The following is an 11,646-nucleotide window of genomic DNA, read 5'->3' as shown; positions in this document are numbered from 1 at the left end:
TGGAGATTTCCTGTTCTTATATCCCAGTCTGACAGCGGGTAAAAAAAATTCTCCCTTGCTCTAATCTAGCTGAATACATTCAACTTTGCTCCTCTGCATCCTAGAATGGTAGAGTTGGAATAGACCCCCAAGGGCCATCCAGTCCAACCTTCTGCCATGCAGGAACACACAATCCAAGCACTCCTGACAGATGGCCATCCAGCCTCTCTTTAAAAACCTCCAAAGGAGGAGACTCCACCACCCTCCGAGGTAGTGCATTCCACTGTCCAACAGCCCTGACGGTCAGGAAGCTTTTCCTGATGTTTGTTTGTTTGTTTATTTATCTATTTATTTATTTATCTATCTCAGGGGTCCCCAAACTTTTTAAACAGGGGGCCAGTTCACTGTCCCTCAGACTGTTGGAGTGTAAGGAATTCCATAGAAGCAGAAATAAAAGGCTTTTTGGATGTAAAAGTCCGTTTATTAAGACATCTTAGAAAGCTCACATACACGTAGTGGCAGGAATGACACTTCCCGCCAGAAGCACAGGTTATAACACCATTCACCCCATCCCCCTTCCTGCTTCCCATGGGAACGGAGTCCTCATCTCCCGCGCAAAGATAAAGTCTCCTCCGATGCAGCTGGCCCATCGCCCGGGCTGTGGAATGCACTCAAGGTTACTTCACCATCAACACCATGGAATCCTTTACACTCTGCCTCCCTTAAAGAAGACCCCTCCCCCCCAGGTTTATGCGGAAAGGCGCGGTGGAAAGCAGAAATAAGGGTGGGGGCGTCAATATTTTCGGAATAAACCCATTGATTATACCCAGAGGAATATCCCACCCAAGAGACTAAATATTGCAAGCGTTTGCGATTAAAGCGAGAGTCCAGGATAGCGTCAATTTCGTAGTGCTTGTGACCATCAATAATAGTCGGTGGGGGCCTCTCCGGCGGGTCGTGCCAGGCATCGGAAGCGGGAGCCTCCTTGAGCAAGCTGGAATGGAAGACAGGATGAATGTTACTAAGAGAGTTAGGCAAATCTAAACGGGCAGTGACATCATTAATCACTTTAGTAATCTGAAAAGGTCCCACGAATCTTTTGCCAAGTTTGGAAAATTTATGCACGTCTCTGAGATTCTTTGTAGATAAATACACCCAAGAGCCCACACGCAGAGGGAAATCCGAGCGGTGTTTATCCGCTTGCAGCTTTTGGGAGTCCTTAGCTTGTTGTAAGGCGGTCTGGACCGTTTTCCACCCCTCGGCTAGGGATGAAATCCATTGTTGAAACTCTGGAGGGTCCAAAGCTGTCGCGGGTAGTTGTGGCAACGGCGGGAAGGAGCGACCAGACACAATTTCAAAGGGGGTTTTCTTTGTACTGCTATGAACCGCATTGTTATAGGCGTACTCTGCAAACGGAATAAGCTCGCACCAATTGTCTTGGTGGTAGTTGGTGTAACAACGTAAATACTGCTCTAGGGTTCTGTTCGTTCTCTCCGTCTCGCCGTCACTTTGAACGTGGTAGGGGGCGGCGACGGCCGGGGCGGCCCCCAACAACCCCAAAAACGCCTTCCAGAACTTTGAAATGAATTGGGGGCCGCGGTCGGAGACCACCTTAACGGGGGCGGAATGGAGACGGTAAACATGTTGAATGAACAGCCGTGCCAATTTAGGAGCGGAGGGGATGGAAGCACATGGAATAAAATGGGCTTGTTTAGAAAATAAGTCTACCACCACCCACAAAACCGTGTTGCCATGACTTTCGGGCAAATCTGTAATAAAATCCATGGAGATGACTTCCCAAGGGCGGGAGGCCACCGGGAGAGGTTTCAATAGCCCATGGGGCTTTCCCGGGATGGTTTTGGCTTCTGCACAAACCGAGCAGCCCTTAATGTATGCCTCAATGTCCTTGCGCATTGCGCGCCACCAGAACTGCCGGCGGGCCAAATGCAGAGTTTTCAGAAAGCCAAAATGTCCAGCCGAGCGGGCATCGTGGCAAGCTTCAAGAACCTGCTTGCGGAGGGGGGGAGGCACGTACCAACATTCCCCCCTCCGCCAAACTCCATTCTCCAAACGCAATTGGGAGTCGCTTTCTTCCGCTGGAGGCTCGTGCAGCCCCGCCTCCTCAAGTTCCCGCAGGAAAGGAGAGACTAGACTAGGAATGGGGGGTGGAGGAGGAGTGGACGTTTGAGATCGGGTGACAGCCAGCCCCAACTGGGAGGGGGAGAGAACAGTGCGTGGAATGTCTCGTAAGGCAGCTCCACCCCCCTCCCCGGGTAGGCGCGAGAGCGCGTCAGCCAGTTTATTGGTTTTCCCGGGGAAAAAATGGACTGTGAAAGAGAAACGAGAAAAGAAATCGGCCCAACGAAGTTGTTTTGCAGACATCTTGAGGGGGGTGGAAAGAGCTGCCAGGTTTTTGTGATCCGACCAAACCTGAAAGGGGTGTTTAGCCCCCTCCAGCCAGTGGCGCCAAGTGGAGAGTGCTACTTTGATGGCCGCAGTCTCTTTATCCCCTACAGTCCAGTTGAGTTCAGCACCAGAGAATTTCTTAGACAAATAAGCACACGGAACCAGCCTACCATCTTTATTTTTCTGCAAGAGGGCTGCCCCAAGCGCTTTGTCCGAGGCATCCACGTGAACCACAAACGGGAGATCTGGGTCAGGGTGCTTTAGGATAGGTTCGGTGGTAAACACAGACTTTAAGAGTTGAAAGGCTGTTTGACACTCCTCAGACCAGGAAAGGGGGGCCCCGGGCTTGGCGGACAGTGGATCTTTACCCTTAGTGCGTAAGAGGTCCAGAGAGGGAGAGTCCGTTCAGCTTAATTGGGGTATAAAAGTCACGATAGAAATTAGCAAAACCAAGAAAAGATTGGAGCTCTTTGGCGGTTGGTGGGGGCAGGTTACTGGAGGATCAGGGCCAATCTTAGCAGGATCCATTTTCTGCCCTCGGGCGAGATCCGGTAACCCAAATAGTCAATGGAGGGCTGGTGAAGAAAGGAGTTGGGGAGTTCGGCAAAGAGAGAATTGCTGAGCAAGCGTTTCAATACCTCGCGAACAAATGATACATGCTCTTCTATGGTGTGGGAGTAAATCACACCGTGAGCTAAGTATCCCACAACTCCCTTGTACAATAAATCATGAAGAACTTCGTTGATAAGGGCCATAAAAGCCCCGGGGGCCCTAATTTAACCCCAATGGCATTATCAAATATTCAAACCAACCAAACTTTGTGTTAAATGCAGTCAAGTGTTCATAGCCTTCTGCAATTTTGACCCTGTAGTAAGCTTCTCTCAAGTCCAATTTAGTAAAAATGCGCCCTTTGCCGAAAGTGCATCTAAAAAAGGTCCTTGACTGCGCAAAGGATATTTATTGGACAGGGAGGACCGCATGGAGATCCTCGATAATCTGTGCAAAGCCAGAAGACTCCATCTTTCTTTTTTTTTACAAACAAAACGGGAGCGGCGTAAGCAGTTTGGTAGTTCACGTATGAACTCGCCGAAGCTTAGGTTCTGTGGTCCAAGAAGGCACGAAGTTCCTTCTCCTCATTGGGACTCGGCGCGTAGATTCTACCTTTGGGCAAAGGCGCCCCTGGTTGTACAATCCATTTTGCAGTCAGTGTCTCTGTGGGGTGGCAACTGGATCGCATTCTTGCTCCTGGAAACCTCTGGCCAGATCATGATACGCAGGTGGGATGCCAACAGAATCGGGAGCAATCGCTGAAGAAGCCAGGGGAGGAGGGTGCTTTGTATAGTTAGCTCTTTCCACCCGCGTGTCGTAATCGCAGGGGAGGTCAGTGAATTCTAAGATCCGTTCTTTCCAAATGAACTTTGGGTTCATGTAACAACAACTACGCATGCCCAAAACTATGGAGTGTTTAGCCACTGGCGCCAAAATGTGTCTAATTTTCTCCCAATGGTCCGCTAAACGGAGGAGAACCGGCTGTGTGTTTGAACTGGGCCGGTCCTTCGCTCCTCGAAGGGGCCGCGTCGGCCCATTTGGGCGAATGGCATGGGCTTAGCCAGCCGAATTTGGGCCAGACCTAGCTCCTCCGCCACCTGGGGCCGTGATCAAGCAGTGGTTAGCCAGAATCCACAAGGGCCGAGGCTATAATGCGAGTGTGTTTAGCGGGGCTGGCCAGAAACGCTGGGATTAGCAATGGGAGCTGCTGCCTTTCTACTCACCGCGTCATTAGAGTCAGCCCACGTCCATGTGGGGGGCTGAAGAGTGGCAAACAGCTGCAGCCCTCCTCTGTCACGCCTTCGATGACCGCTTTTAGATCTTAGCCCGCCGGAGGCGTTCCCCTGATCCGCGGGGAGGCTTGGCAGATGGAGCGGCGCGTGAGCTTGAGCGGGCAGTTTTTGTTTCTTGGGACAGTTGGCTGCTGGATGATCTGGCCCTCCGCAGTAAAGACACAACTCCCAGTCGTACACGGGCTGCCTGTGAGGTGGTTTCGGTAGGGGCTGCTGGGCTTGGTTCGGTGGGCACGGTGGTGGGTTTTGGGCGTGGGCGGCCTCCGGCACGAGCCGTGATTCCAGACGAGATCACCACCTGGGACCCCAACTGGATCCAATCTGCAATAGCACGGAGGAACCCGAATTAAAAATACCGCTTTCACGCGAGCTTCTGCCGCCCACAGCATCCGGAGAAGTATTCGGTGATTTCATGCGCTCAGGCCACTCAGGAGGAGTTCGAGCAGTCACGCGCACGAAATTCACGGGCAAATTCTGCAAACGGGCGGTTGCCTTGCTGGATAGTTTTGATGGTGCGGATAGCTTCATTCTCGGCGCCTGGATCTTGGAAGCACGCTCTTAAGGCTTGGAGGGAACGCGGGCACTGCAGTGTAGAGTCTTCATCTTGCAAATCCAAAAGAGTCACTTAACCAGTTCGCTGCTGCCCTATCCAGGACTGAGCCGATGTCCCAGATTTTTTCAAGCAAATACCAGACCGGGTATAAATCATCATAGTCTTCCGGGCGGGCATTGAGTTGCAAGATGAAGTAGGGAAGCTTGGAAGCGGTCCCATCGAAACGGGCTGGTATCGGGGGCCGAGAAAAAATTCCGCTCCACGGCTCTTGGCGCCTGCTAAAGGTGGCTGCGTAATTGAGCAGGTTGGGCAGGCAGCTGTTGTACCGGGGCCGGAATCGGGGGCGCTGGCACGCTGGCGCTTGGGTGGTGACCCAGGTACGTGGCCCTTCTTGCGCCAGCGCGGATCAGTAAATACATAGACTCCAACTTGGGGCTTCCCTGGTCTGCTGCCTCCTTAGCTCCCTCTCCGCACGCAGCCAGCTCCCTCTCCTTATGGTCAATGCATCCTGGCGCGCATGCAGAGCAGCTTTTTCTCGCTCCAATTTAGCCAGTTCACCTGCTGCAGAGCTTCAGTGAGCTCACTTTGGCGCGTAAGGCGCAGGGCCTTGAACGCCAAGGCGTTACCGCTGTAAATCCAGTCTGGAGTGTTCCAAAACTTTATCATGGACTGACAGATTCTGGGCATATTGTCGTTGGAGCCGCGTCTTTGGCACGGTCCACCTCGAGCTGTACTTCTTGGCGCTTGCCGCTCCCGGTCCCTTCTGCAGGTTTTCGCGCTCTTGCTGCGTAACTGCGCCTGCCCTGGTCCCATAGCTGACGTTCACGGGTCCATGCTTCTTGGGCATCTCGCAGTCGCCCCACTTCCTCATCCCAGGTCTCCTTCGATGGGAGAGGGCACAGATCCGGCTGGGAGTGCAGGCTTTCTTCGGACTCTTCGGCCGCCTGGAAGCTGCAGACATCGGAGACACCGTGAAAGCCACCGGGTGGCTCCTCGGGGCACTCCCCAGGTGCGGTCGCTGTCCCGGGATCAGGGGGGTCCGACAAAGATCGCACGGATACCCCTCCCAATCCCAGGTTTAGTCCCAGTATCCTTCGGACGGGCCCCAGTGCTGTGCCACGGTGGTTCTTTGGGAGCATCACCAAAATACGAAGTCCAGGAATCGCTCAATGCCCTGGGCTGTCGACATGAAAGGTGGGTCAGGCCCGCCTTCCTCCATGACCGGGTTGCATCTGAGGTTTGTAATCCACACGAAAACGGGTAGAGATCCGACCTACAGGCGCTCGATCCATAGACAGCGCCCTAAACGTGCTCATGGCGGAAGTCTCCCGCATGGACGCTGCCACGCCCCTCGTTCCAACGGAGTAAAGGAAGACTCGTGCATGATACGAGGACGTGAAAGAGCCACCAGCGGTGGGGCCCCGCCTCCTGCCGGTTCCTCCAGATCTGAGAAGGGAAAGGTCGGAGTCTCTTTTGGGGCTGCCACCGCATCTTCCGCAGTGCAACATTCAACCTCTCCATGTCAAGACACCAGAGGTCCACTGCACTAGGAATATAGATGAATGGTTTCCTGCCACAATGTAAGGAATTCCATAGAAGCAGAAATAAAAGGCTTTTTGGATGTAAAAGTCCGTTTATTAAGACATCTTAGAAAGCTCACATACATGTAGTGGCAGGAATGACACTTCCCGCCAGAAGCACAGGTTATAACACCATTCACCCCATCCCCCTTCCTGCTTCCCATGGGAACGGAGTCCTCATCTCCCGCGCAAAGATAAAGTCTCCTCCGATGCAGCTGGCCCATCGCCCGGGCTGTGGAATGCACTCAAGGTTACTTCACCATCAACACCATGGAATCCTTTACATGGAGGGCCGGACTAAAAAAAACTATGGACAAATTCCTATGCACAAATGATTGTAAAATGTTTGATCTCACCTTTCAGCCTTTCTGTCATGGTCTATTTTTAGAACAGTGACCAAAGTATGTCAAGTACAGGGTGGGCTCCAAATATTGTTGGGGAGGCTGTGGAATACCTTCCCCTGTAAAAAAAAAAAAGCAGAACTTTCCCAATGAAGCATTCCATCTAACCCAGGATCCAGGCATCTTCCTGGGTTCTTTCTTCCCTCAGCAGCCAGCGGAAGGCGATATACGGCCAGCCTGGCTGATGCCAATGGGAGTGAGGCGGAACAGAAAGCCTGAGAGCAACACATGGAGTAGCTGAAAGGGGAGGGCGGAGCAGGCGTTGCCACATGTAAGGTTTCCAACTCTGGGTCAGAAAATTTGTGGAGATTTGGGGGTGCCATCATGTAACTGCAATCAACAGCCGTTGGGGCCGGTTCCTCCCCTCCCTTGAGCCCCCACTGCACATGAATGGAGCCATCGCCGCCATGCCTGGCGGGCCGGATAAATGCCTTCAGGGGGCCACATTTGGCCCCCGGGCCGTAGTTTGGGGACCCCTGATCTATCTATTTATTGGGTTTTGTATACCGCCCTACCCCCGAAGGGCTCTGGGCGGTGAACAACATAAATCACATATATACAATAACCCTTCAATACATTAAAACAATTTAAAACGCAGCGATCAGTAACAAACAATGTCCGCAATAACCTTCATTAAAACCCTCTCGAAGGGGGGGGGGAAGCGGGTCCCATAGGTGGTAAGAGACCCAGGAGTGAAGAAGAGGAAGAGGAGGGGGCACCTATCAACGACTGGACGCTCCAAAAGCCCGGCGGAACAACTCCGTCTTACAGGCCCTGCGGAACTCACCGAGATCCCGCAGGGCCCGGACAGCTGTTTAGGTGGAACCTCTTTCCCTTCACCTTGAACCGATGACTCCTGGTCCTAGTCTCTGGAGCAGCAGAAAACAAGCTTGCTCCCTCACCAACATGACATCCCTTCAGATATCTCAACATGGCTAACATGTCACCTCTTAACCTTCTCTTCACCCAACTAAACATCCCCAGCTCCCTAAGTCACTCCTCGTAGGGCATGGACTCCAGACCTTTCACCATTTTGGTCACCCTCCTGTGGACCCGTTCCAGCTAGCCCATATCCTTCTTGAATGCAGTGCCCAGAACTGTACACAACATTCCAAGTGAGGTCTAACCAATGCAGAATGGAGTGGTCCTGTCATATCTGCGTACTGACAAGGCTACCCGCTGAAACTAACGGCAGCCTTTGTTTATTTATATTTATTTAGTAGATTTGATAGACCACCCAACTGCCGAAGCAGACAAGGACCCCGAGAACCACAGGGTTACGTGAACGTGTTTTTGGGGTGCTGTGTGGTTTCCGGGCTGTATGAAAACCACACAGTGTTCTAGCAGCATTCTCTCCTGACGTTTCACCTGCATCTGTGGCTGGCATCTTCGGAGGATCTGATGGTTGCTGACGGCCATACAGCCCGGCCACACGGCCATACAGCCCGGAAACCACACAGCACCCCAGTGATTCCGGCCGTGAAAGCCTTCGACAATACAGTAGCATTTTTTTAAAAAAATAAATTTTTGACAAAGGAGACACCATGTTCACTGCAAAAGTCAGTTCTGCACGTACCCTTTCAAAGATGAAACTGGCACCCTGTGAAGGTATTATCAGCTGCCTTTAACTGCTAAGGATGTGGAACATGTAAAAATTCAGCCATTAGTTCCTATGTACAGTGGTCATGATCTCTCTCTGTCTCTCTCTATGTAGTTTTCTGCCTCAGCTTCGTGTTCACAGCAATAGCCAGCAACCAGAACCAGGGAAAGATTCTTCTCTTGATTTAATTAATTCGCTAATTCGATTGATCTCCAATCCAGGCCTCGGGAATCCAATGGTTCGTACAGAGAGAGAGGGGGACAGAAAAAGCGGACGGCGGACGGTCTTTATTGTAATCGTTTCTGACTGCTTTGAGCAGGTATTACCGGATAATCTGATTAGCAGCAACGGGAAGGCAACGTTTAATTAAACGGCGACGGGGCATTGTCCCAGTCCGAGGGTGGCAGGGAGAAAGGATTCAAATCTTTACAAAGAGAGGAGCTATCAGAGGAAGACTGTCTGGTTCCGTTCCGTTAAGGTGCTGGGCTCGATTTGTCATGGATTTCTGTGCTAGCCCATTGAGAGGAACAGGATGCCGGCTTACATTCCATTTCCTTAGTTCTGTATCCCGGCACAGCAGCTTTCCCGCTCTGTCAAGGGTTCTTGCAACCTGGAAAATCTGGCATTAAAAGTTACAGTCCCGGATTATAAGGATGGTCACAGCTTGGGATGGACAGCACCGTCAAGTTGCAGCTAACTTAGGGTGATCCTTCATGTGGTTTTCAAGGCAAGAGATCAGTAGAGGTAGTTTGCCATTGCTGACCTTTGCCTAGGAGCAGCAGTGGCGGAGTGGCTAAGAGCAGGTGCACTGTGATCTGGAGGAACCGGGTTTGATTCCCAGCTCTGCCGCCTGAGCTGTGGAGGCTTATCTGGGGAATTCAGATTAGCCTGTGCACTCCCACACACGCCAGCTGGGTGACCTTGGGCTAGTCACAGCTTTCTGGAGCTCTCTCAGCCCCACTCACCTCACAGGGTGTTTGTTGTGAGGGGGGAAGGGCAAGGAGATTGTCAGCCCCTTTGAGTCTCCTACAGGAGAGAAAGGGGGGTAAAAATCCAAACTCCTCCTCCTCCTTCTTCTAGTAATCTTGGATTTTGTTGGTGGTCTCCCGTTCACCTGCTACCTAGGGCTGACCTTGCTTAGCTTCTCAGATGTGACCAGAATGGTCTAACCTGGCTATCCAGGTCAGGGCAGACAAACAAAGGTGGTTTGCCACTGCCTGTCTTCTTGTACCTTGGTGGTCAACCATCCAAGTATTAACTAGGCTGACCCTGCATAGCTTCCAAGATCTGACACACTCTCTCTCTTGTCCTTCTGCCAAGTTACAGCTGATAGGGTTCTCAAGGCAAGAGACATTAATATAATAGGTTGTGTTATATCTTCTTCTATTCCAGTGATGGCAAACCTTTTTGAGACTGAGTGCCCAAATTGCAACCCAAACCCCACTTATTTATCGCAAAGTGCCAACTCGGCAATTTAACCTGAATGCTGAGGTTTTAGTTTAGAAAAAACTGGTTGGCTCCCTCTTCCTCTGCCCCACCCGCTCAAGCAGGGGCCAGCCTACTCTAGCCTCCAGCAAGTCCCATGCGCACCGCTCTGTGCCTCTCTAGCATCTATGCCTCCTCTGTGCCCCCCCCCCCCTTGAGCAGCAGCCACCTGGAGCACAGGCACCAGGCATGCCAGCCGAGTTCTCCCTGCTCACTGCGGTGCACGCACATTGTGCTCAGTGGCCCTGGCCAGCCTAGATGTGTGTGTGTGTGTGTGTGTGGGGGGGTGATTTTCCGCCCCCACATGATGAACTCTTTGTGCATGTGCCCACAGAGAGGGTTTCAATTGCCGCCTCTGGCACCCATGCCATAGGTTCGCCATCACTGTTCTATTCCATCAAAGTATCCCATCTAGGGTCAAGGTTGTTGGTCTGGCCCAAGGTCACCCCATAAGCTTCCACAGCACAAGTGGGGATTTTTTCAGGTCCTAGTCCAACATCTTAACCACTATAGAAAAAGAGTTTGGATTTATATCTCCCTTTCTCTCCTGTATGGAGACTCAAAAGGGCTTACAAACTCCTTTCCCTCCCCTCCCCCCAACAACAAACACCCTGTGAGGTGGGTGGGGCTGAGAAAGCTCCAAAGAACTGTGACTAGCCCAAGGTCACCCAGCTGGCATGTGTTGGGAGTGCACAAGCTAATCTGGTTCCCCAGATAAGCCTCCACAGCTCAAGTGGCAGAGCGGGGAATCAAACCCGGTTCTCCAGATTAGAGCGCCCCTGCTCTTAACCACTTTTACCCCAAGCAAGATGGGCACTTGTTTTACAGGCCTTGGAAGGACAGAAGGCTGAGTCAACCTTGAGCCGGCTACCTGGAACCGACTTCCTTCAGGATCAAACTCGGGTTGCGAGCAGAGCTTTGGCAGCACTACCGCAGCCTATTGCTTGGCGTCACAGGACTCCTCTGATAGTCTGTGTACCTTACTGAAAAATGACAGTCGTTGCTTTTCTCATTATACCCACTAGATGGCAACCTAAGGATGCATTTGGAGCAGAGGTGAATTTTTGCAGTGTGTTGACCAGCAGCCCTTTCCTCTCCATGAGTTCAGCAGTTGTGTTGGATCGGGACCAGGGCCGCCTACCTTCCTTCAACTCACCTATCGATTCCTAGAGGGGAAAAGCATAGCAAATTAAGAACGTCCCAGGTTATGTTATTTTGATAGCATCGTTGTTGGGTGGACATGTCCAAACCCCCAGCCAGCGTGGTGTCGTGGTTAAGAGCAGGTGGATTCTAATCTGGAGAACCGGGTTTGATTCCCCACTCCTCCGCCTGAGTGATAAGCAGAGGCTTATCTGGTGAAGCTTGCTGTTAGTTCATGCTTGTGGTTATACAATTGCTGATGAGGTCAAGCTGCTATCTTATTATTCTATTATTATGTGTACGATGCAGTTATATTTTATGCTAAGTGCTAATATGTTTTGCTGTTTGTTATCCCATGAAGAAATGCTAATATTGTTGATATGCTGTTTAGTGAGGTTTGATAAGCTGGGGTTATGGTTTTGGTGTCCTTGTTGCCGTTGATATTTATTTATTGTTCATATTTGATTCTGTTATTCTGTTTCGTTGGTTGTTAGCCGCTCTGAGCCCTATGGGGGAGAGCGGGGTACAAGTCCAATAAATGAAATGAACCAGATGTGTCTCTGCACTCCTGCATTCCTGATTGGTGACCTTGGCCTAGTCACAGTTCTCTCAGAACTCTCTCAGCCCCACCTGCCTCACAAGATGTCTGTTGCGGGGAGAG

General features: G+C 51.5%; 1 protein-coding gene across 1 annotated transcript in view; it reads right to left on the bottom strand.

Moving 5' to 3' along the window:
* Nucleotides 1-11,646, bottom strand: part of TSPAN3 (tetraspanin 3) — a 47,523-nt gene that overhangs the window by 35,059 nt on the left and 818 nt on the right. The window contains exons 3-4 of the mRNA XM_048519728.1: nucleotides 11,002-11,011; nucleotides 4,158-4,413 (exon numbers count right to left, since the gene is read on the bottom strand). Coding sequence (XP_048375685.1) covers nucleotides 4,158-4,413; nucleotides 11,002-11,011 — 266 coding nt within the window. The remainder of the gene's footprint in view (nucleotides 1-4,157; nucleotides 4,414-11,001; nucleotides 11,012-11,646) is intronic.

The sequence above is a fragment of the Sphaerodactylus townsendi genome, linkage group LG17 (genome assembly GCF_021028975.2).
Source record: "Sphaerodactylus townsendi isolate TG3544 linkage group LG17, MPM_Stown_v2.3, whole genome shotgun sequence".
Classification (NCBI taxonomy): domain Eukaryota; kingdom Metazoa; phylum Chordata; class Lepidosauria; order Squamata; family Sphaerodactylidae; genus Sphaerodactylus; species Sphaerodactylus townsendi.
The sequence above is the reverse complement of the archived record's forward strand: the minus strand, read 5'-3'. Positions and strand labels throughout refer to the sequence as shown.